Genomic DNA, 22,557 nt, shown 5'->3' on the forward strand with positions numbered 1-22,557 from the left:
GCCTTACGTATGTTGGACTTTTTCTTCTGTGAGTGTTTATACAGAATTCCAACATGAGAACAATCATGGCTGAAAAGAACTGTATGAAGGCTTAAACCAAAGGCTATGTGTGTCTTAAGCCCTTACTAACTTTAAAATTCTACTTGAATGTAGGACAATGTTTTTTTTTTTTTTTTTTTTTTTTTTAAATACAGAATTCCAACATGAGAACGATCATGGCTGAAAAGAACTGTATGAAGGCTTAAACCAAAGGCTGTGTGTGTCTTAAGCCCTTACTAACTTTAAAATTCTACTTGAATGTAGGACAATGTTTTAAGGCTTGCCAAATGTAGATTTTTTTTTCTCTTGTCACAGGCAATATAATTGGTTTTTAATAAATAGGTTTTTTTCTTTTTAAAATTAGTTTTATTTATTGATTCTTGCTAGTGCAATCTTTTTTTTTTTTAATCAGTTTTACTGTGTGAAAGATAAAGTTAATCATTGGTGGAGGGGGTAGGGGGGTGAGGGTGGGGATAGGTTTTGGCAAGTTGTTGTGTTGGCACAAGCACCTGTGTGTAGTTTTCTAAGTAAGACTCCTTTTGAAACCAGGCATGCTGAAGGCCAGCCTACTTTCTGCTGTATTCCTCCTGATGTAATTATTCTTCCTCCTTCTCGTCAGAAGACTATGGCTCGATTCCAGTATTGACTAACAGTCAATGTAAAGTAGGCATGAGAAGGTTTGATTACACCTTGTAAAGCTACAGTCTATGCCAGTTGTATGGCTAAAGCAATTCATAAATAAAGCCAAAATGTTGCATAATTTTAGTTATACTAATTTCCATTTGTATTGTCAGGGCTAGGGCTCAGACCCTTCAAACCTATTGTACAGACTGGGTCACTAGACCCCTCACACACAGGTCCATGCTAGGTAATTGGGAAAGATCCCAGAAGCCACTGGCAGACAACAGAAACTCAGTCCTCAGCAGTAGCAACAGCAGCAGTGGCCTCTCAGGGCATCCCAGAGGCACTGGCAGCAACAGCCTCCAGCAGCAGTAGCGGCCTCCCCATGGCCCTCCCCAGGGGCATCCTGGGGGTGAGGGGGCACTATAGATCAGAGCCATTTGTCCTTTATAATTAAGTCCATAACCCAGGACACCTGGGTGCACAGGTGCAATTACATTAGACAATAACCAAGGAACACCTGGGCACACGTGCCTATTTACATCAAACGCTCAGCATTCCCAAATTGGCTCAGCAAGATTCTGAACATGAGGGGCCTAACCATTTTCCTTCACTTTCCCTACAGTCCACCCCTTCAGGGTCCCTCGTTGTACAACCTATGCATTCAGAATCTTCTGTGTTCTTCCCTTAGCAAGGATAACTGACCCTTGCATTCACATACTACGTATTCCATCCCAAGAGTTCCAAAAGTATTTAGCTTGTTGCAGCACCAACTCAAAAGTCCAAAGTCTCATCTGAGACTAAAGGCAAAACTCCTTTTAGCTATGAACCTGTAAAGAGTCAAAAACAAATTTTTCTACTTCCAAGGTACAGTGGGATGGACACTGGGTACACATTCACATTCCAAAAGGGAGGAATAGACCAGGAAAGAGGAGGAACAGGCCCCAAACAAATCCAAAACCCAAACTGCAAACATTAAACACAATGGGGCATCTGGGCCCCAAAGCATTGGGCAGCCTTACTCCTACAGCTCTGCCAGGTGCAGCCCATTGAGTTGCCCTGGTGCCTGCGGCTTTTCCAGGCCAGTGCCACACATTGCCAGCAGCCCTACAGCTCTGGGTTCCTGGTGGCAGCCCTGCTGTCCTGGCTCTAGACATTTCCCCGGTGAGGGCTCTCTGTGCGGGCTGCAACCCCACTTTTCTGGTCCACAGATGACCTCTGCAGCACCTCCACCCCTGCAATAGGTCTCTGCCCAAGTCCCCCTGCTTTTTCATACATCTTCTGGAATCTGGGTGGAGGCTGCCATTCCTCCACTGCTCTCAATTCTGCAAGCCTGCAAACTTAACACAACACGAAGGCCACCAAAGTTTCCAGCTTGCACTCTCCAGAGCAGTGCATGAATCACATTTGGGGCCGCCCAAGGCAGGGCTGCTCTAGCCAGAGCAGCTAGAATGCAGGGAGCAGTTTCCCCGAGAGGGGCCGACACCCCAGGTCTATTCTCTGGAGAAACTCAGTTCTCTTAGGCCTCAGTGTCTGTGATAGGAGGGGCCCTCTCCCAAACTTCTGAAACGCCCTCAGGGCTTTTCTCCCACTGTCTTGGCTATTTGCATCTAGCTGCCCCATCCTCTGCTCTTGAACCACTTGAATCAGCTGGGCTTACACCAGCCACAGCATTCACCCCACACAGTTGAAACAGCTGCATTCACCCTGTCGAACGTCAAGGACTGGCTGCCTTGCCCCTGTGCATATCTGCGGTTATCCTGTAACCGCTGCCACAGAGATGGGCGTGAAGGCTAACTTTTCCACTTTTCACCAGGTGAAGACATACTTGAAATTCTGCAGGGGCACCCATCCTCAGGTCATCTGCCCATCTGCATGTAGAACTGTTTTCTTGGGTTTATGTGGCACCCAGCGAGCCTTCAGATTTAAATGGCACCCGGCAAGCCATTTGCCTTTGGACAAACATGACATACGTTTACTACATCTCCAAAGCACATCACACCATCCACCCCTAGGTCCCATAGCTGCAGCAGCCAGGGGCTCTCCCTGTTTCTCCTGCTTTACTGTTTACAAGCCAACCAATTTGACCTGGGTATATGGGATATAGGTAGTAAATTGGGTCACCTGTGGGTTGCCTACTGGTCTGCCTGGTCCCATAGGCTGCTCATGCTTCACTTTCTGATAGGCAACAGGTCGTTCCAGGAGATGCACATTCTCCCTCAACTCACCATCAGGTTCGTCATTGTCTTTAGTGTCAGAAGCAGGGATGACCTGTTGCTGTACTTCAGCCTCCAGGGGATGGATTGCATTTTCAACCTGTCTGCTTTCTGCTGCAAATGTCAATGCTGAGCTGCTTCATGGGGTTTCTGGTCCATGTTGGCTCACAGTACAGAGAGCAACAACCAGACCCCAGTCAACAGGAATGCGACCACTGTAATGAGGAAAAATTCAAAAATTAAATTCTGACTAACTTGTAAAAATGTCTCTGTAACTAAATGTGCTTATCTCGGGCCCCCGAGAACTCAGCCTAGGTAAATAGTCAACTGCTGGCAGGCATTTCTGCCTTTGAAATCTTGCTAGCCTGTGCTGCTTGCATTTTTAATTTTGCCTGTTCGCCTAAGTCACGTGAATCAGGAAAAACTAAAATCAACAGCTGTTTGTCTGAGATACAAGATTAAACCTAAGGTTATGGCTTATAAATACCCTGTTGAATTCATGATCAGGGTCTCAGGACTTGCATTTCTAATTTTGCCTGTTCGCCTAAGTCACGTGAATCAGGAAAAACTAAAATCAACAGCTGTTTGTCTGAGATACCTAAGATTAAACCTAAGGTTATGGCTTATAAATACCCTGTTGAATTCATGATCAGGGTCTCAGGCTTTCAGGACCTAAGTCCACCTGAGTCCCGCACGTAATAAACTTTCTGACTCCAACTCCCCGAGTGTCTAGAGCTTTCTTGCCAAGATCATTCTATAACAACCAGGCACCATGTACTCAGGGGTAGCCACATTTCCTCCCCCTCCCAAGGGCTTTCTGCTGCTTTACCTGCTTGGCATCCCACCCGTGAGGCCAGTTGCCAGGCTCTTTTACCTGCCAAAAATCCTGCTGATCACCAGTTGTATAGCTACAGACTTCGCCAGTTGTATGACTAAAGAAATTCATAACTAAAGCCAAAATGTTTCATTATTTTAGTTATGCTAAGTTTCTGTTTGTATTGTCAGGGCTAGGGCTCAGACCCTTCAAACCCATTGTAAAGACTGGTTCACTAGACCCCTCACATGCCAGGCTGCGTCAATACACCCCTCACATACAGGTCCATGCTACGTAATTGGGAAAGATCCCAGGAGCCATTGGCAGACGACATGAGCTCAGCCCTCAGCAGTAGCAACAGCGGTGGCATCTAGGGGTATCCCAGGGGCACTGGCAGCAACAGCCTCCAGCAGCAGTAGCAGCCTCCCCGTGGCCCCCTCCCCCTGGGAGCATCCTGGGGGTGGGGGAGGGGGCACTGTGGATCAGAGCCACTCCTCCTTTATACTTAAGTCATAACCCAGGACACCTGGTGCACATGTGCACTTACATTAGACAATAACTAAGGAACACCTGGGTGCACGTGCATATTTACATCAAACGCTCAGCAAGATTCTCAACATCTGAGGGGCCCTGACCGTATTCCTTCACTTTGCCTACACACCTTCAGTTGTATGATTCTGTCCAGATCGTGTAGGTAAATCGCTTAGCACAGACACTGACCCATAGTGCTCAACAGATTTTTGCTTTTGCAGCCATAAACTGTTCACACAAGAATGTGAAGAATTTTCTTAGTTTATACCAACTATACCTAATCTCTCCAGTTAATATTGCTAAACAACCCATATAATGTGGACACTCTGCCTTGCTTTTTCTTATGCTTTTGGATATCTTTATGAGGCTGTTTAGAATACATTTATTTAAGGACCCCCAGAGAAGTAATGTGATGGCGTTACAATAAAGCACAACAGAGTCTTTCAAAGAAGCTTTAGGTATTGGGTATCACTGGTAAAATTGTAAAGTGGCTTTATGATTTTATCTACTTGTTCCTCATCAAGCTACAGGGATTGAACTGAGAAGGACTGATGAAAGTTAACACATGTATCTTTTTGGATTATATTTTCAGTTCTGCTTTTGCCTAATCATTGAGTATGCTTTTAATCAGCAACTAAAACATTTCATATCAAAATGTTCTGATATGAGCTAGATGTCATATCAAACAAATTTCAAAGTACCTGTCCTTTAATAACCTTAAGTGTATTAGAGTGTTTTTTTGAAGAAAAAAAAAGAAATCAGTCATTAATACAGAACAGTTGGGAAAATTCATATGAACTTGACCACGCAGCTGAAAACATTGTAATTTCTATAAATTAAGGTTTAAAAAATGGTTCTTCCTTGGACCCAGAACGACTAAAAGTGTAGTGCAGCTACTGTTCTACTAATGTAGATTATTGTGGGCTAGACTGTGAAATACCAGGGTACTTCAAAAAATATGTGGAAAGATTCATAGTATCCTTTCTCTTCTTCCACAAACTTTTTTTTTTTTTTTTTTTTGTCCTTTTTGAGACCGGCCACACCACGCTTAGCCAGTGAGCGCACCGGTCATCCCTATATAGGATCTGAACCTGCGGCAGGAGCGCTACTGCGCTCCCAGTGCCGCACTCTCCCGAGTGCGCCACGGGCTCGGCCCTGTCCACAAACTTTCTGACATGCCCTTGTATACCCATTTTTAACACTTTTCTCAGGGGGAAATATTGTTTGAACTTTCACAGCAACCAGCCCATTGCGATGTTGGGGCTCTCTGTTGAAGACAGAATTGTTGTGAGTTTGATTGTACAAACTTGAAATTCAGCAAACATTTACTGACTTTATTGTTTCCTAAATCAAGGTGCAAGACCTACCGTAGAAGTCAGAAAAGCATCTATTTTGTGGCTTGCTTTCTAGAACTCATGATGTAACATGGATTAAGTTTCTCAAGGAATAATTTATGTAATTGACTTTAAAATTAGTATGTCGAAAAATTTAATAATTTATAACAAAAATATCAGTTTAATTTCCTTCTTTGAAAGGTCTCTAAATTTATCGAGGATCAGTTTTTTGCTGCAAAGCACCTGTACAGACACTCTTGCCGTGCTTCTAGGCCTTGGAGGTCTGGCCCACACTTGTCGTGTCAGTCTGCCATGTGCTTCATGGGGGTAGACTGAGCAGCCTTTGGCTCTGCACACTGACTAAAAGCTCTGTCCTTCTCCAGACTTTGGGACCATTTATATTCTCCAGGGAACAAGCCAAACAACTCCTGCCTGCCCTTCTTTCCCAGTTTTCTCTGGTACATCCATTGATCCTAGCCACTGATTTGAGCAAGAAAATGTTAGCAGCTGGGTAGGAGGATAAAGTGTGTTGACCCTTGATCTGCCCTGAACAGATAATAGAGCACAAAAGACCGTTGTATTTATCTGTAACTTGTTAGAAAAATAAGTTTTTGTGTACCTGTATATGTGTGTGTATACACATGTACAGGAACCAACCAAGCATTTCTTTAAATACTTGAATCAGTTAGGACTCTGTTGCAGGTGATAAAAAAACCCAGTCCAAACAGGTTTAAATAAAAACCTAAATAAAAAAGGGTGTCTATTAATTCATATAACTAAAAAAGTCCAGGGCTAGAGTCAGGATCCATTACCTAGTTCTGCCTCCTCTGTAGGTGTTCAGCAGTTGGGCCCAGCAGCATCAGACCTGATGTTCTCCCGCACACAGTTCTGCTCCAACAGGAGCCCCGGGGTTGTCTCCTTGATCTGCGTGCGTCTGGCTCTGGGCTGAACCTATCTCTGGCCAAGGTAGCTGGGAAAGTCTGGGGTGAAGTCATCTTCATCTGGAACCCAGGGACCTAGAGTTGCTGACCCCAATGCAAAATTTAAGTATTGTTGCCACAGGAAAAGAGTGGATGCTGAGCGGCAAAAACAAAGCTGAATAAATTTTTCTCTTTATGAGGCAATGTTTCTTGTTCTTCTCTGACTATATAGAACTACTCTCCCAAGGCAGGACAGAATTCTCAAACAGAAATGCAGGAATGGCCTTAAAGATATTATAATAGAAAGACAAAAAAAAAAAAAAATGCAGAGACTAGCAGCCCTTTTTGAGCAATTCATTTTAAAGACTTATGTCCCTCATATTGGGGCTATCAGAATTCCAATGGCTAATTTATTAACCTGTTCCATTAGGAGAACACCTAAAGTTGAGCACCTGCTCAACCTGAGGCTTTCTGCTGATGCATTACAGGCCTTGCCTTCAGGAATATCCAGCAGGGAACGGTCACTATAGAACAGTGTGGCAAGCATAAGTAAAGACACAGAAAGATTTTTTTTTTTTTCCCTTTTTTTGTCTTTTTTACTGACCGGTAACGGGATTGCAACCCTCGGTGTCGCCCCCATATCGGGGACCGGCGACGGGATCGCAACCCTCGGTGTTGCACCCGCACCGCGCTCAGCCAGTGAGCGGGAACCGGTCTCCACATGGGATCCGAACCCTCAGCAGGAGCGTTGCCGCGCTCCCAAGCGGCGCACTCTCCAGTGCACCACCGGGCCGGCCCTAGACGCAGAAAGATTTAACTGTCATCAGGAGAGCATTAGGGAAGACTTCATGGAGGAGGTAACCTTTGGGTTGAATTGTGAAGAGTGAATAGAAAGACACCAGCTCTCTAAGCAGAAAGAATAGCACCTGCAAAAGTTCTTTTGACATGGCTGGCCTGTTAGCTCACTTGGTTAGAATGCTGCCTTGTAACACCATGGTCAAAGGTTCGGATCCCCCTACAGCCAGCCACCAAAGTTCTGTGACCTGATGCTTGACCAAAGGACCGCACATCCTCAGGAGGGCCAGAAAGTCGAGTTCCAAGAGGGGACTGTGGAAGGTAAAGCCTGGAGAGATGGCAGGGGCAAGACCACAGGTGCCTGAGAGTGTGTAACTTGCATGCTGGGACGAGGAGTTTGAACATTATCCTGAAGACTTGGCGTGTTTTAGAAAGGTTATGAGCAGATGAGTGACCAGGTCAGGTTTTTATTTTAGGAAGTTCATGGCTGTGTGGTGGATAGTTTGGAGGTGTTGGGGTGAAGGCTTGGAACTAAGACTCTGGCAGTAGCAGTGGAGAGGATGGGCCCAGCAAGGAGCTGTTAGGAAATTGACACCAACAAGATGTCACTTTGGCCTGGATATAGGGAATGAGGGAAAGAAAGAACCTGATGGCTTCCAGTTTGCAGGCTAGGCTTTGCAAGGATTTCTGCAGAAGGATACTGAAAGAGTATGATCAGAATTCTAAATTGTTGCTTATCCTTAAAGGAAAGTAACTGCCCTTTTGGAATTCCAAGGACATAATTACCGAGCTGGAATTCAGGATTAGTGTGGTCATGATGAAGTTCCTGTGGGTAGTTTTGTCTAGTAGCTGTCTGTGCCAGGTGAAACTGCAGACTTGCAGCCACTCTGTCACTCTCTTTTTGTATCTATAAACAGTTAATTTGCTCTGATGTGTTCTCCCATCTTGAAAAAGGGTGCTTTGTTGACCCTTTAGGAATTTTGACTTACAAAGGAGTAAATGTCCTTTGAGTAGAAATGTTCTAAACTATATAGTTAAAACAACATAGGATACTCTAATATATTACAACTAGTTCCTATACCCATAATTTTATTAGTCCATTTAATATGTCAGATTATTTTGGGAAGAAGTTAAGACCACAGTATGCTCATTTTATATACAGTCAGCCCTCTATATCTGCAAGTTCCTCATCCACAGATTCAACCAACTGCAGATCGATACTATTTGGAAATGGGCTGGTTGGTTAGAGTGTGGTGCAGATAACACCAAGGTCTAAGGGTTCAGATCCACTTACCAGCCAGCTACAAAAAAGAAGAAGAAGAAATTGGGAAAAAATAACAGTACAACAATAAAAAATAATACAAATAAAAAATATAGTATAGCAACTATTTACACAGCATTTAAATTGTATTAGGTATTACAAGTAATCTAGAAGGGATTTAAAGTATACAGGAGGATGTGCGTATATTATATGCAAATGCTATGCCATTTTATATCAGGAACTTGAGCATCCGCTGATTTTGGTATCCACAGAGGTCCTGGAACCAATGCCCTGTGAATACCAAGGGACATCTCTGTTCAGTTTACCACTGAGATTTGAATTGAAACTTCTCTTTTAGGATAGGCTTTATTTCTTGCAGAGCTTAGAGGACCCTCTCACATTAATATTCAAACATGTAAGCTGTTACTTTCTTTTAAGGTAATAAACTTAAAATTACTGTGTGAAAAAAAGCATCTACAGGTTAGCAGTAGCTCCAGAATCCCCAAAAGAGGTTTAAGAGATTTTTATCTTTTGATAAAAATGAGATTGTTTGGGGAGGAAGGTATGTGCTTTAAACAACAGGTTGCTCTTTTGGTCACTGCTCCATCATACTATTGTTTCTGCCTCTGCCTGAACCCAAACCCCCTCCCAGCCTGACAGAAATGTTCGCTTACGCAGCTAGCCCTGCCTCAGTTTGTGCCACATCTTCTACCTGTCGGCTGAGACATCAGAAGTCGATGTCCATGTCAGCCTCTGGGCACCCCAAGATGATGTTACCTCCAATAGACAGTGAAGGAGATAACTTCAAAGCTATGTAAGAAAAATGCACATCCCTTGTGAAACTAATGTGTACCCACTGCTTCTTAATTTTGTGCTGTGGATTTTATGATCCAAGATTTTGTTATAGTTGTCTACAAGGTGTCCTTTCTCCATGTGATTTTAGTTAAGCATATCCTGTCTCATGGTGTCCTTGGTTGTTTGTGTGTGTCTTTGTGCCTTTGCATACTACAAAGGGTGTTAGAAATTCCCTCTCCTTCCCAGGTTGCTTTCAGCATGTGGAATTTTTTACTTATACCATTGTGTGCTTCCAAAACTTTTTAGTTGCCTGGTCTTCAATTATACCTGCATATCTTTATTTCTTTCACATTGGCACGGTTCTCTGAGTGTAAACAATTTGAGAGGGAAGCAAAGGGGAAAAGCTTGAGTTAGTCATTCTGTGTCCTGGAATTTCCCTGCATTAATCTTGTCCTTGAAAATATATATGTACTGTTCCCTTAAGCTCTATGAGGCTTTGTCTCATTATATACTATTCCTTTGGTACCCTTTCCCATTTAACTTACCTTTTGCTCCTAAGTCCTATAAAACACCCCTTGGATCTGGATGTACTATACCTGATTTTCTCCACTATGTATAAAAGGTAGATTGTGATTGTAAATTTTTATGTGCCATGTTTGCCACAAAGCTGGGACTTTGTGGACAGAGATGTAAGACGTCTCTTATTTTCTGATCTCACAGTGCCATTCCTGATCAGAGAGCTCCAGTTGCTTCTACACACAGTGTTAGCAGTGCGACCACCCCAGATAGAATCCGCTTCCCAAGGGGCACTGCCAGTCGCAGCACTTTCCACGGCCAGCCACGGGAGCGGCGAACAGCAACCTACAACGGCCCACCTGCCTCTCCCAGCCTGTCCCATGAAGCCACACCTCTGTCCCAGACTCGAAGCCGAGGCTCCGCTAATCTTTTTAGTAAATTAACTTCAAAACTTACACGGAGGTAAGTGCCAGGTGATGCTGGTTGTTTTGGAGGAAACACACAGAGCAAAAGCAGAAGTATCTTCTCTATTGTGTGAATCTACTGCCAGATGAGCCCATGTTTTTCTGGTTTATGTATAACTAAATTTTTAATTTAAAACCTTTACAATAGAAATGACAGCTCTCAGAATCTTTTTATGACACTAGAAGTTCTTTAGCACTTGGGAGGTGTTATTCTTTAATTACTACTACTTTTGGTCACACATCTGTCCACATGGTATGCTCACTGCAGCTTAGCAAACCCCCAGTTCTGGGGTAGGCAGGGGCGGCCACTCCCTAGACCTCGTCAGGGAAGACGATGCCTCTGTTGTAGTCATCCCTGCCACAGAGACATTTCCTCTTCTCTCACTTCATTGTCATTAAGGAGCACTAAGTTTCTCCGAGTCTAAATCTTGAAATTGGTCTCTCTCTCGGTCTCTACTAAGTTATATTAAGAGCAAGTAGCTTTCTTAAATGTGGTATAGTTTTGGAGATAAAATCTCTGGCTTATTCTAAAAAATGATAATAATAATATCTGGTTGTGTATAAAATGCTTCATGTGTCCAGTAGGCTGTCATTTTGGGCCTTGAGAAACTCTTGAGAGTCCCTTGAGATAATTTTATTTCCCCAATCTAGTGTGGAGATTCAAAAGCCTAGAAATATCAGCAGCTACAGGAGGAAAAAGTAAGGAAACCACTTAGCACCATAAGCAAATAGTGAAAGGCTCCGTTAGCCAGGAATGCACCCAGGAAACTCAAGAGCCCCTGCAGTTCCAGGACTCCCCAAGGGAAATTTTTTCCAGTTAAGCCTAGCTGTGGGTTAGTATATTCGAGATATCCTGCAGGTTTGCCTGTGCAGACCCTCTTGTTTGTTACCTTGCGGAACAACAGTAGAAGTTTTCTCAGGGTTTAAAATGATCAGTGCCCTCCTCTTCTGTTTTTTGGCACTCCCTGTGGGTCCATCAGCCTATTGCTCTGTTTCACGCCATCTGCATTATTTAAACTGTAAGCTAAATGTCACTTTTCAGTCTCCTTAATTTCTCCTTATAAAAATTAGATGAGTCATATTAAACAGTCTGATCTTTTTGTTGCTAGGACATCAAATACCAGATTAGGGAAGGTTTCTGATGTCCATTAGCATTAACTAGAAGTCAGAAGGTTTCAGTCCACCCTCTTCTCATCCCATTCCAGAGTGGGCAGAACAGAATGGTCTAAAGGGCCTTGCCAGGTTTGGGGTACATGTTCATAACCAGTGAGAGAGACAGTGAGTTCAATCCCAGAAGAGTCTGGTGACCCTCAGAATAGTTCCTTCCTTCCTTTCAGAGTCATCCCATGGCATGTCCCAGGCCTCCTTGTACCCCAGCTCCTTCTTCAGGGACTAGTCTGAAATGAAACTGCCTCTGAAACTTGGGTGGTAGAAGAGGGAGCCAGGTAACATCCACCTGGCTGTTTACCTCCCTGTCCTTGATTAAATTCAACAGGCAGGGCTGGCCAGTTAGCACAGTTGGTTAGAGCATTGTGCTGATAACACCAAGGTCAAGTGTTCAGATCCCTGTACTGGCCATCTGCCAAATATATATATATATATCAACAGGTGTTTTCTTCTTTAAGCCCCAAGCACAGAGGGAATATGCAGCCATCAGTTTTGTCTTAAGTTCCGAAAAGGTAGCTTTATGTCCAGACACTTTGTTCTATAATGGGCTCTTTAAATAAAACCTTGCACACCATTAAAATCCTTGAGTTTATTTAATTGTCTCCTTTGTGCTCTTTTTTTTTTTTGTCAACTTAAGACTATCATTAATTAAAAAGAAAAAAAAATCAACTACCATTATTTGAATGCTTACTATGGGCTAAGATAGATGTCTATAGATATATAGATATACACATTTTATATAATATAAATATGCATGTATATATTTTATACATTTAAATATGTATATATTATATATACACACATTTTTATATATATATAATTAGTATGTCTATAATCATATATTCTCTTTCTCTCTCTCTCTGTGTCTCTCACTCACTCATTTAATCTCCACAGTCCACCCTGTGGAGTAGATATTCCCCATTTTATAGAAGAAACTGAAGATAAGGTTCAGAGGTTAAGTCACATGTTCGAAATCCTACACCAAAAAAGTGGCAGAGTCAGGTCTGTTAGAGTCCAGAAGAGGCCCTTTAAGCCACTACGCTGTGCTCCCAGGTAGAAAGCTCAGTAAAGGAATGTTGCAGGCATGAGTCTTTTCCTCTTGTTTTCTAATTGCATTTATTTCATGTATTTGAATTGAAATTGGAGACTGAGGTTTCTTATTTTTAAAAAATTCTAGGTGATTTTCTTTTTTTTTTTTTTTCTTTCTAAAAATATTTTGTTTTATTAAATAACTGTTAAATAGGATTTTTACATAACAAATTTTCTTATTTTACAATTTCCAAGCTATTTTCACCTCCAGATTTTTGCAGAAAATGATCTTTTATCCTATTTTGTTAAATTCTGCAAACTTAGATCTGTCAAGTCCCTTAGTACTATACTTCAGCTACAGGCAGTTTGTTCTTAAAAACAATCAAAACCCTTGCTGCTGCAGTTGAAGCTTCTTATTCTCCCCCTGGCAATAATTGCTAGGATTAAAGTTACAGTGCCTGAAAGGCTCACGAAGTCCATTTGCACTTAGATGCCCCAAGGGAGACCCTACCTGGCTAGGTGTGAAGAGGGCCAGCATCAGAAAACCTACACCCCCTGGAGAGCTGTGGGCCCTTTGTAGTCAGAGGGAGTGGGTGCTCTCTCCTCCTGGGGCAGGCATGACCTGCTCAGGGCACTTGAATCACCCATTCTCTGCAGGCAGAGCAGACTGGGCACATGTGCACGTGCCTCTGTACCTCAGCTTTGTCCACGTGGCCCTGGGCAGACAGCGAAGGCCTCTGTCCTTCATCCTCCAGCATCCTCCCTCCTCTGTTCTCCTCAAGGGATTTATGGGAGGAAAAGTTAAGAAAAGCAGTCCTATAGTATTTGACCAGAAACCCTGACTTTTTCCAGGTAGGAAATTAGGACATGAAAATATGTTTTAAAGACCTTTTAATTATTTTTCAACTAAAATAATCTTTTGAATAATACTACCTTTTATTTATGTAGTGTTTGTTTATAAATTATTTTCACATACATGAACTTTACTGTGTATAACCCTGCTGTGTACCAGTTTTGATCTAATTATTAAGTGGTTGGCAGATATCTACAGTAGTAAAACATTTTCTTAATTGGTCAATTAATATCTGAAGCAATGCCAGTTATCCCAAATGAGAAAGAAAAATCCAGTGATTTCATTAATTCAGCAAATATATATGAATGCCTATTGTGTCCAATTACAGAACTGAGCTTTTTTTTTTATTTTTTTATTTTTTTTTTAAAAGATGACCGGTAAGGGGATCTTAACCCTTGACTTGGTGTTGTCAGCACCACGCCCAGCCAGTGAGCGAACCGGCCATCCCTATATGGGATCCGAACCCGGGGCCTTGGTGTTATCAGCACCGCACTCTCCCGAGTGAGCCACCGGGCCGGCCCAGAACTGAGCTTTACAAATAGTTAGCAAAAGTTACAGAAGTTACAAAAAGTTAACAAACCCAGCCTGTACCTGTCCAGGGAAGCTGATCGCATGGTCATAAAAACCTGATCCATAGTTTGAAAAATCTTCTGTCAGATTCTGTTCAGCACAACATACACTTCTCCTGAAAATATTTTAATGACCAGAGTGACCCCTTTTACTTATTTATTTATTTATTTATTTACTTACTTACTTACTTACTTACTTATTTATTTTTTGGAGGCTTGCTGATATGGGGATCTGAACCTTTGACCATGATGTTAACAACACTGCAGTCTAACCAACTGAGCCAATCACCTAGCCCTCAGAGTCACCCCTTGTAAATACAATTCTTCCAGTTTGTTACACAAAAATAAAATCTGTACTGCTTTTTTGTCACATAATTTTTGTTCATTTTGAGATCTAAAACTCAGAAAATTCTACTTCAGCTTACACCCCAATAACCTATTTTGTTTTTCCTTAAAAAGTGGTTTATATAATACCACTGTAACAAACATTATATTAATGTTTAAGTCATGTTCCTCAAAAAAGTAATGATCCTCTTAATGGTTAAATATTTTATAATGAAATTTTTAATATTTATAAGAAGGACAGATTTTTGTTCATAAGATATTCTGAAAAAACAGAAATGTTAATGTTATTACTAGTACATTGCTAATGAATTGTCATTTCTTTAACAAGATGTTGAATTTTATCTTCAGTGTGTCCATTTGAAGAACTATAAATAAATTTAATTACAGCTAATGTCAATATTTACTGCTAAACTTTTTCTCACAAGTACAGATTTTTTAATATTTCTAATTAAAAGATCACATACTCATTTAATTAACCGTAATAATTTTACTTTTTCAACAAATGTCACCATTTCATTGTTTATTGGCCAGAAGAGGAGCCCTGTTTTATTTGAGTTTTTTCTTTCTCTCTATAGTTGATTAGATTTTCTATTTAATTTGTACAAGTCATTTTTGTTAATTATTTTTTTTCTTTGGCTTAATTTCTTTTAGAAACATGTCATTCAGGTTTATCAAAAGGTAGGATTTATATATACACATTTATTTTCCAATCCTCCCCTCCAAATGGCTCCTGCAATTAACATCAGGTTTGGCTTTCTGGCCCTGTTTTTTCCTTAAAGACTAAACTTTCTGCTGAGAACTAAATACTTATTTCCTTGAAAGGAAACTGGAAAGAAATAGATTAACTCTGTCAGGCATTTTAAAGGAACTATGGCACCCATGCAACAACAGACCTGTGCATGCTCTGTGCATTTTCTTTCTTTGGTAGAATTATTTAGCATCCAAATAATTCTGTCTTCATACTAATAACACTTAGCATGCTCCTGTTTGAAGAATGATATATTCAGTAACATTAATGCACAATTAATGATTAGCCACAAGCATGCAAAAGGTAAGTGGTAATTGTGTTAGTCATTATTTTTATTTCATTGAGGATTGAATTAGCAAAAGGCTTTAAAATGACATGGAAATTAGCTAATACTCTGATATTGGAAACAAGCGTAAAATTTAAACCTACAACCTCATTTGGTTTGGCTTTGTTAGAAGTTAAGTTGTGAGCAGCCACATAGAAATGTTTTAATATTTTCATAAAGTTGAGAATAAGGAGTATTCTCTCTAAAAGCCACTTTCCACTAACCACTGAAAGAAGCATGTCTCATTATTTTTACTTAAAGCACTGCAGTAAATGTTTTTACTGATCCTTTTTTGGTTCATAAATGTGGTGATTGGGTTTTCACACTGTTGTGTGAGATGTGCCTCCCTCTAAACCTTGTTATGATGCCAGCATGTTACCCATCTGAAATGGGGGGAAGAAGTTATTCTAATTTGATTCATATTATTTGATGATGACAATAAAGAGACCAAATATGTTGCTGTCTTGGAATGCACACAGATGAGGCAGAAATCTGCCATTAAAAGCCACATTATTCCTGTGCCTCTCAAGCCACCGGAAGGCCAGGCTGTGGTTTTTTTATGTTTGTGAAACTAGTGGGTCACTGCAAGGCTTTGTTAATGTGAGCTCTTCATCAAAAATTGTGGGGAAAGTGCATTCTTCTGGTTGGAAATTCCACTCCATGATTATTTTTTAATCTTCCTAGTTAAGTTTTTTCTTGGGTACAAAATGTTATAATTGAATATAGAATTCAACTGATTCCAATTTCTTTTAATTGGAAGCCCATTATAATGTGGGGAGGGGTTGAAAAGTCAGAATAACTCCAATCTCAGGCCATGGATGTGCTCAGATTGAAGAGCCAGCAGCGGTGCCTGCTGGGTCCTTGAAGCTACATGCAGCCTGCCTTACAGCCAGCCCACGTGTCCCCCAGAAAAGAGCAAATTGCTGGCTGGGCCCAACTGGTGACCAAAAACTGCTTTAGATTTGTCCATTTTATGATGTTTGTATTGCTATGTGGGTGGTTGTGTACTGGTATGTAAGATTTCTTTTCTCTTTCCCACTTCTCTTTGCTTCTACATTCTATTCATTGAGGCTTCCAACTGAATATGAGAGGAACGGGAGATATGAGGGCTCAAGGTGAGGGGAATGATTTTTACTTAAAATCTTTTCTAGAGGTTTACCTCGTTTCTGTGCAGAGGCAACACTTTTCCGAGTGTTCTGCATCATATTGCTGCTGTCAGTGTGGGGTAGTTAGGTGGGCATGATGTAAAGGAGCCCTGCGGCATGTAAAGCACACCGTCGGGTCGCTGCTGCCGCCGCCGCCTCCTGCTGGACTTCCCAGCAGGCTGCGCTGCGCCCCGGCGGCCACGAGGGGGCGCCTGCCTGCCACGCAAGGCTTCCTGATCCCAGCTTGGCGTGGACTTTGCATTTGTGTGTGTGTTTAATGCCTGGCAGCGCCTCCAACCTTCCTGCCCTAGCATAATGACCTGAACTGTGGTCTGGAGGTGTGGGGATGGGTAGGAGCACTCATAGGAAGAGCCTTTGACTCATCACTGACCCTTTGCACAGTTCTAGTCTCAAGGAGTAAGCTCAGGACATTTAGTAGCATTTTCATATTTCAAACTAGATATGTTTTTTTTTAAATGATTATATAGTTGAATATTTTGCTTTTCAGTTTTACACAGCTATTATTGCACTGATGTGTGGAGGTCACCAGATAGGCGTAGGACTATTTCCATAGTTCTAGATCTCTTCTGCTTGCACCCTTTTTTACACCAGTCACCACCATGCTGTTACAGATCCTCGTTAACCCATTTGCTCTCTTCCTGGTCTTCCTAAAACACAGCTCTGATCATAAGACTTCTCTGAATGAAAATCATCAGCAGCCCCCACTGCCTGACTGACCACATCCGTCCCTGCAAGGCCCTGAGGGGTGTGATGCAGGCTGCCTCAGCAGAGGGCGGGGGCAGCACCAGGCACCATTCCCACCCCATTCTGCATGTCCCAGCCTGTAGGGTAGGCTGTAGCTGTCACAGTTTGTTTTTCCATCCATAATGGGAAGGTAATAATAGGACCTACCTCCTGGCGTCAAGTAAGAGTAGGCCTGCCCACGGCAAGTGCTCAGTAAATGCCAGCAGCTGTCGTGAGGGTGATGCTGTGTCCCACTTCCAGTCAATCTGTGCACTTTATTGTGCCCCGAGACACATTCTGTGCTTTCCTACCTCCTTACCTTTGCTTATGATATTCCCTCTGCTCAAAACAAAAACCGTCTTCACCGTCTCATCTTCATTGTACTTTACTGAAATCCCATGGGCTGTTTATAGCTCTTCTCAGATGCCACCCCTCCAGGAAACATTTCCTCATTGTCCCACCCCACCTTTCAGTCTCAGTCCTCCCAACTGGATGGGCTCCATCTCTGTCTCCTGTACCTTTCCTGTGCTGCTGCTTTTTCCTTACCTTACAGTCTTCCCTACCAGCCCCAAAGTAGTTCATGAGCTTTTTCTCATTTTTATAACCTATTTAATATCTAACACAACATCTTATACATAGGAAGCTTCTAATCAATTTTGGTGGATGTGAACCAGATTGAATATTCTACTTGCAGATTGGCAACAGGGAGAGCTATGTGCATAGGTAAAATCTGTGGTCCACCCTCAGCTCTGATGAATTTATACATACATTTACTGAGTGTTTTTACTGCCCGAGAGTATTAGGTACTCACTCTCTTAATTGAGGCCTCCAGATGCTCACGTGAAAATGTAAATAACTGTTTAAGGTAGCAATAATGATTAATGCCAAGGAACGGCCAGTAAGTTATGGGATTCCCAAAAGGGGCCCTGCTGACACCACCTCGTGGGCATTGGGACCCAGGCTCACATTCTGTGAATTTACACACTATGCAGATGGGTCATTTCAGTCTTCTACAGACAAATAAGCTGTAACATTTCATTTTTCTATCTCAGTAATTAGATTATGTCATCTAATTTTTTTTAGCTATGAAATTGGAAGTTGAAATTAACAAAAATAGAGACATGGAAACAATGAGGTGGGTGGATGTGATGAGACTGGCCCACCCCCCACCTGCTATGAGCTCAGCATCTGGGGCAGTTTGCAGGGAAAGCAGTTTTAAACTGTGGATGTTGAGCCCCCAGTTATCCTGAGTGCCAGTTAAGATGGAGGTTATGGTAAAGCGGATTGGAAAGAAAAGTCGTGGTAACAGAGAGGCAGCTGGGTGAGCAGAGCAGGAGGCTGGCCACCAGCTTCTCCCTGAGCTGGGCCCGTGTCAGCCCTGAGTGGAAGAGCAGGGCTCATCTCTACTTTGCCTGATTTCCAAGGATTCTGTTTAAGAAACTGTGTTCCTAATTTTAGTAAGTATGGGTGGCTGGTGAAGATTTTCCAGTCAGGTAGATTTTTGCACGTGTGGCTTATGATTTAGGGGCGTGGTCAGGGGTGTAGATGAGTACTTCTTAGTAAAGGAACAGTCTGTGCATGAAAAATGCGGAGGTCAGTTAGCTGTGTTTTATTAAAGATGTTGATTATGACTAGCTAAAGTAAGAAAGGTTGATTTTCCTGTGCAATTAAAAAAAAAAAAAAAACCTGCCACTGTGCATTTCAGTCGCAACGTATCTGCTGAGCAAAAGGATGAAAACAAAGAAGCAAAACCTCGCTCCCTACGCTTCACCTGGAGCATGAAAACCACTAGTTCCATGGATCCCAGTGACATGATGCGGGAAATCCGCAAAGTGCTGGACGCCAATAACTGCGACTACGAGCAGAGGGAGCGCTTCCTGCTCTTCTGCGTCCATGGTGATGGGCATGCAGAGAACCTGGTGCAGTGGGAGATGGAGGTCTGCAAGCTGCCAAGACTGTCTCTGAATGGGGTCCGGTTTAAGCGGATATCAGGGACATCTATAGCTTTCAAAAATATTGCTTCCAAAATTGCCAATGAGCTAAAGCTGTAACCCAGTAATTATGATGTAAATTAAGTAGCAATTAAAGTGTTTTCCTGAACACTGATGGAAATGTATAGAATAATATTTAGGCAATAACGTTTGCATCTTCTGAATCATGATATTAAAGTCTGAGGACGAGAGCACGCCTGGGAACGAAAGCTGGCCTTTTTTCTATGAATGCACTACATTAAAGATGTGTGACCCGTGTGCCCTCTGTCTCATTTCCATTGCCCTGAAAGCGTGTGACACCAGCTCCTTGTGCCTCCTATCTGGGTGGGTGTGAGAGTGGGTGGCATGTGTGTGGAATAGTGTACATGGAAGCATCTCCCTGCACTGGCATCCAGGGTTGTTACTAGTACCTCTGTGGGAGATCATCTGGTGCTAAAACATTACAATTGCCTAGGAGGAAGATAATGAATTACTGCTAAGAATTAACCTGAAGACTAGTTGATAATTAATACAGGTTTACAGTTCATACCTGTGGTTTTGTGTTTGTTGTTTTGTGTGTTTTTAGTGCAAAAGGTTTAAATTTATAGTTGTGAACATTGTGTGTGTTTTTCTAAGTAGATTCACAAGATAATTAAAAATTCACTTTTTCTCAGTAAAGTCTTGCATTGTCTCCTAATACTGTATTTAAGACTCAGATTAAGGCAGTCACTAAAAGTGTGTGTGTTTGCCTCTAACATCAAGTTGAACAAAAGCAAAGGATCACGTATGAAGGCTTGGGGCCACTTTGTCCCTAACTCAGGCACAGATCCCAACATTTTGTGGTTGCTAGTGTCTCCCTCCTCACCCTTGCCCCCCTGAGAGTAATAAAAGGAGAAGACGGTCCACCTGGTGACCCGAGAAGGAAAAGAATCAGGAGTGGCTGGCAGCTTAAACCTCAGGAGCTGCAGCGTCCCCCTGTGTAGAGAAATGCCAGGTCTTGACAGTTCTGGGTTTGTTCTCTATGAAGTGTGTACTTTTCCTCTCTCCTTTCTTGTGATTCAGCACATGAATCAGACCTACTGCTTTTCTCAAGCACCCACACGGTTACGTAGAGGTGTAATGAGCTCATCACTCAGTTTGATGCTTTAATCTCAGCGGAAATTGTCACGTTGATTCGTGTACTGTTTTGAGTTCTGGCTTTGTTGTTGGTCAGAGTTTGAGAGTCTGGACAGACTCATTAGATCACAAATATTTGTTATCTACCACGGGCAGAGCACTGTTCTAGTTGTCTGGGACACATCAGTGAGTGCAACAAAGACCCCTGTCTCCTTGAAGCTTACATTCTAACAGACAGGCAATAAACAGTAAGAAGTAAATTATCTAGTTAGGAACAAGGTGGTAAATGCCCTGAGAGAAATCGCAGAGTGGGTAAGGCATTCTGGAGGGCCTGGGGTTCAGGTAGGTGCCCTGTTAAATAGCTCTGTGGGTGGGGTAGGGCTGCTTGAGAAGGACTTGTCAGGCAAGGAGGGAGGCAGGCATCTACACAGAGCCTGGGCTCTCTGGGCCCCATGGGTAAAATTGGCATTTTATGTGGGAGCTGCAGGGGTCCCAACAAAAGAGTGGCACAGCTGAAGGCTTTGAAGGATCACTCAAGCAGCTGTGTTTCCAATTCATTGTAGGGGCAAAGGGAAGCCAGGACGCCATTCAGAGGCCATTGGAAGTAGGGTAGGCTGGAGACGATGCTGGCTCAGGCAAGGGGGACCCGGTGCCAGCAGTGGTTGCATTCTGGGTGTGTGTGGAAATAAGAGGCAGCTGCATTTGCCCTTGCATTGGATATAGGGTGAGTGAGAAAGAAGAGAGCCAAGTACAACTTTACAATTTTTGGTCTGAACAGCAGAGCTATTATTGAAATGAGGAAGGCGGCTGGGGGATGAGTTTGAGGGTGGGAAGGGAAGTAGATCAGGAGAGCAAGTTCGCATGTGTTGAGTTTGAGGTTCCTTTATTTTTTGTCTTGTTTTTTGGTGGCTGGCCAGTGTGGGGATCCGCAGCCTTGATCTTGGTGTTATAACACCGTGCTCTAACCAACTGAGCTAACCAGCCAGCCCTTTGATGTGCCTTTAGACACCATGGTGACATTGAGTGGGTAGTTGGATAAACAAGCTGGGAGGTTGGAAGAGGTCAGTTCTGGGAGAGACCAAGGAGCCCTCAGCAGGTGGATGGTTCCTATTCAAAGCTGTGAGATGGAGACGCTCAGCAAAGAAGAGGAGAGAACGAGACCTGAGCCATGAGGCACCACGAGAAGTTCCATGGAGAAAAGGCAGGCCGGCAAACGGAAGGTAAGCGGAGGCAGGCAGGGGTCCGCGTGTGGCGTGCAGAGAGGGCGCTTGCCCTTGGCCTAACAGGAAAGCACATCCTTCTCACTTGCTGGAACTTTCAAGCCTCTTTCCTTCTCCACATCGGTGCCTTTCAGAGTAAAGTTCTCTAACAGAGGTCAGTGTGCACAGCCACGGGCAAGATGGGGACTTTCTGCCTGGTGCTGTTTTTTGTGTCCCATTAAAATATCAAAGCCGGGCCAGCCCGGTGGCGCACTGGATAGTGCGCCGCTTGGGAAGCGCGGCGGCGCTCCCACCGAGGGTTCGGATCCCACATACAGACCGGTTCCCGCTCACTGGCTGAGCGAGGCGCGGGAGCAACACCGAGGCTTGCGATCCCGTTGCCGGTCCCTGGTCCGGTGCGGGGGCAACACTGAGGGTTGCGATCCGTTGCCGGACACGGAAAAAAGACAAAAGACAAAAAAAACAAAAAAAAAAATATCAAAGCCAACCAGGACAAGACAAGTGAGCTCTCTCTTCCATGTACACGTGAGCCTCTTTGAGGAGGTCCACATACAGACTTCTCCCCTCTTGGTGTCCTTGTCTGTCACTGTACCTTCTACTGGGCAGAGAGCCAAGGGGAGGACATTCTGCCATGAATTACTTCCTCCTCAAGGCAGATGCTTCTGAACTATCTTGCGAAATCTGTGACTATGAGACTGGCTTCTTAAGATTCCTACCCCCAAAATTCACTCATCACTGCCCTGCAGGAGTTTGCAGAGACGGAGCAGTGCCTGGCCAGGCAACGGGTTGGCCACAGACGCATTCCTCCTCTTGACGCCTGGGACATGTTTCGAATTGTTTTCCATCTTTACGTTTTCGAGAACAAATTGCATACTAGAAGTTAAACTCCTTTAAGAGAAATTAGTTTACTGCATGCCCTGATGTAATGGCCACTCTTTATGAAGACAGGAATTTTCATTTTTTTTTTTTTTTTTTTTTTTTTAAAAATGACCGGTAAGGGGATTTTAACCCTTGACTTGG

General features: G+C 43.0%; 1 protein-coding gene across 12 annotated transcripts in view; it reads left to right on the top strand.

Moving 5' to 3' along the window:
* The window catches only part of MARK3 (MAP/microtubule affinity-regulating kinase 3), a 112,571-nt gene extending 92,692 nt beyond the window's left edge, over positions 1 to 19,879 (top strand). For 3 of the 12 annotated variants that reach the window (XM_008576356.1, XM_008576337.1, XM_008576404.1), the window contains 5 exons: positions 9,184 to 9,345; positions 10,047 to 10,304; positions 14,921 to 14,947; positions 16,413 to 16,457; positions 18,937 to 19,879. In XM_008576356.1, the coding sequence (XP_008574578.1) occupies positions 9,184 to 9,345; positions 10,047 to 10,304; positions 14,921 to 14,947; positions 16,413 to 16,457; positions 18,937 to 19,282 (838 nt within the window). In that variant the 3' untranslated portion in view covers positions 19,283 to 19,879. The remainder of the gene's footprint in view (positions 1 to 9,183; positions 9,346 to 10,046; positions 10,305 to 14,920; positions 14,948 to 16,412; positions 16,458 to 18,936) is intronic. The other 9 variants (XM_008576391.1, XM_008576372.1, XM_008576399.1 and 6 more) reach the window with 7 other exon arrangements.
* Positions 19,880 to 22,557: the final 2,678 nt, after the last annotated feature.

This window comes from Galeopterus variegatus, unplaced genomic scaffold, assembly GCF_000696425.1.
Source record: "Galeopterus variegatus unplaced genomic scaffold, G_variegatus-3.0.2 Scaffold62, whole genome shotgun sequence".
NCBI classification, from domain to species: domain Eukaryota; kingdom Metazoa; phylum Chordata; class Mammalia; order Dermoptera; family Cynocephalidae; genus Galeopterus; species Galeopterus variegatus.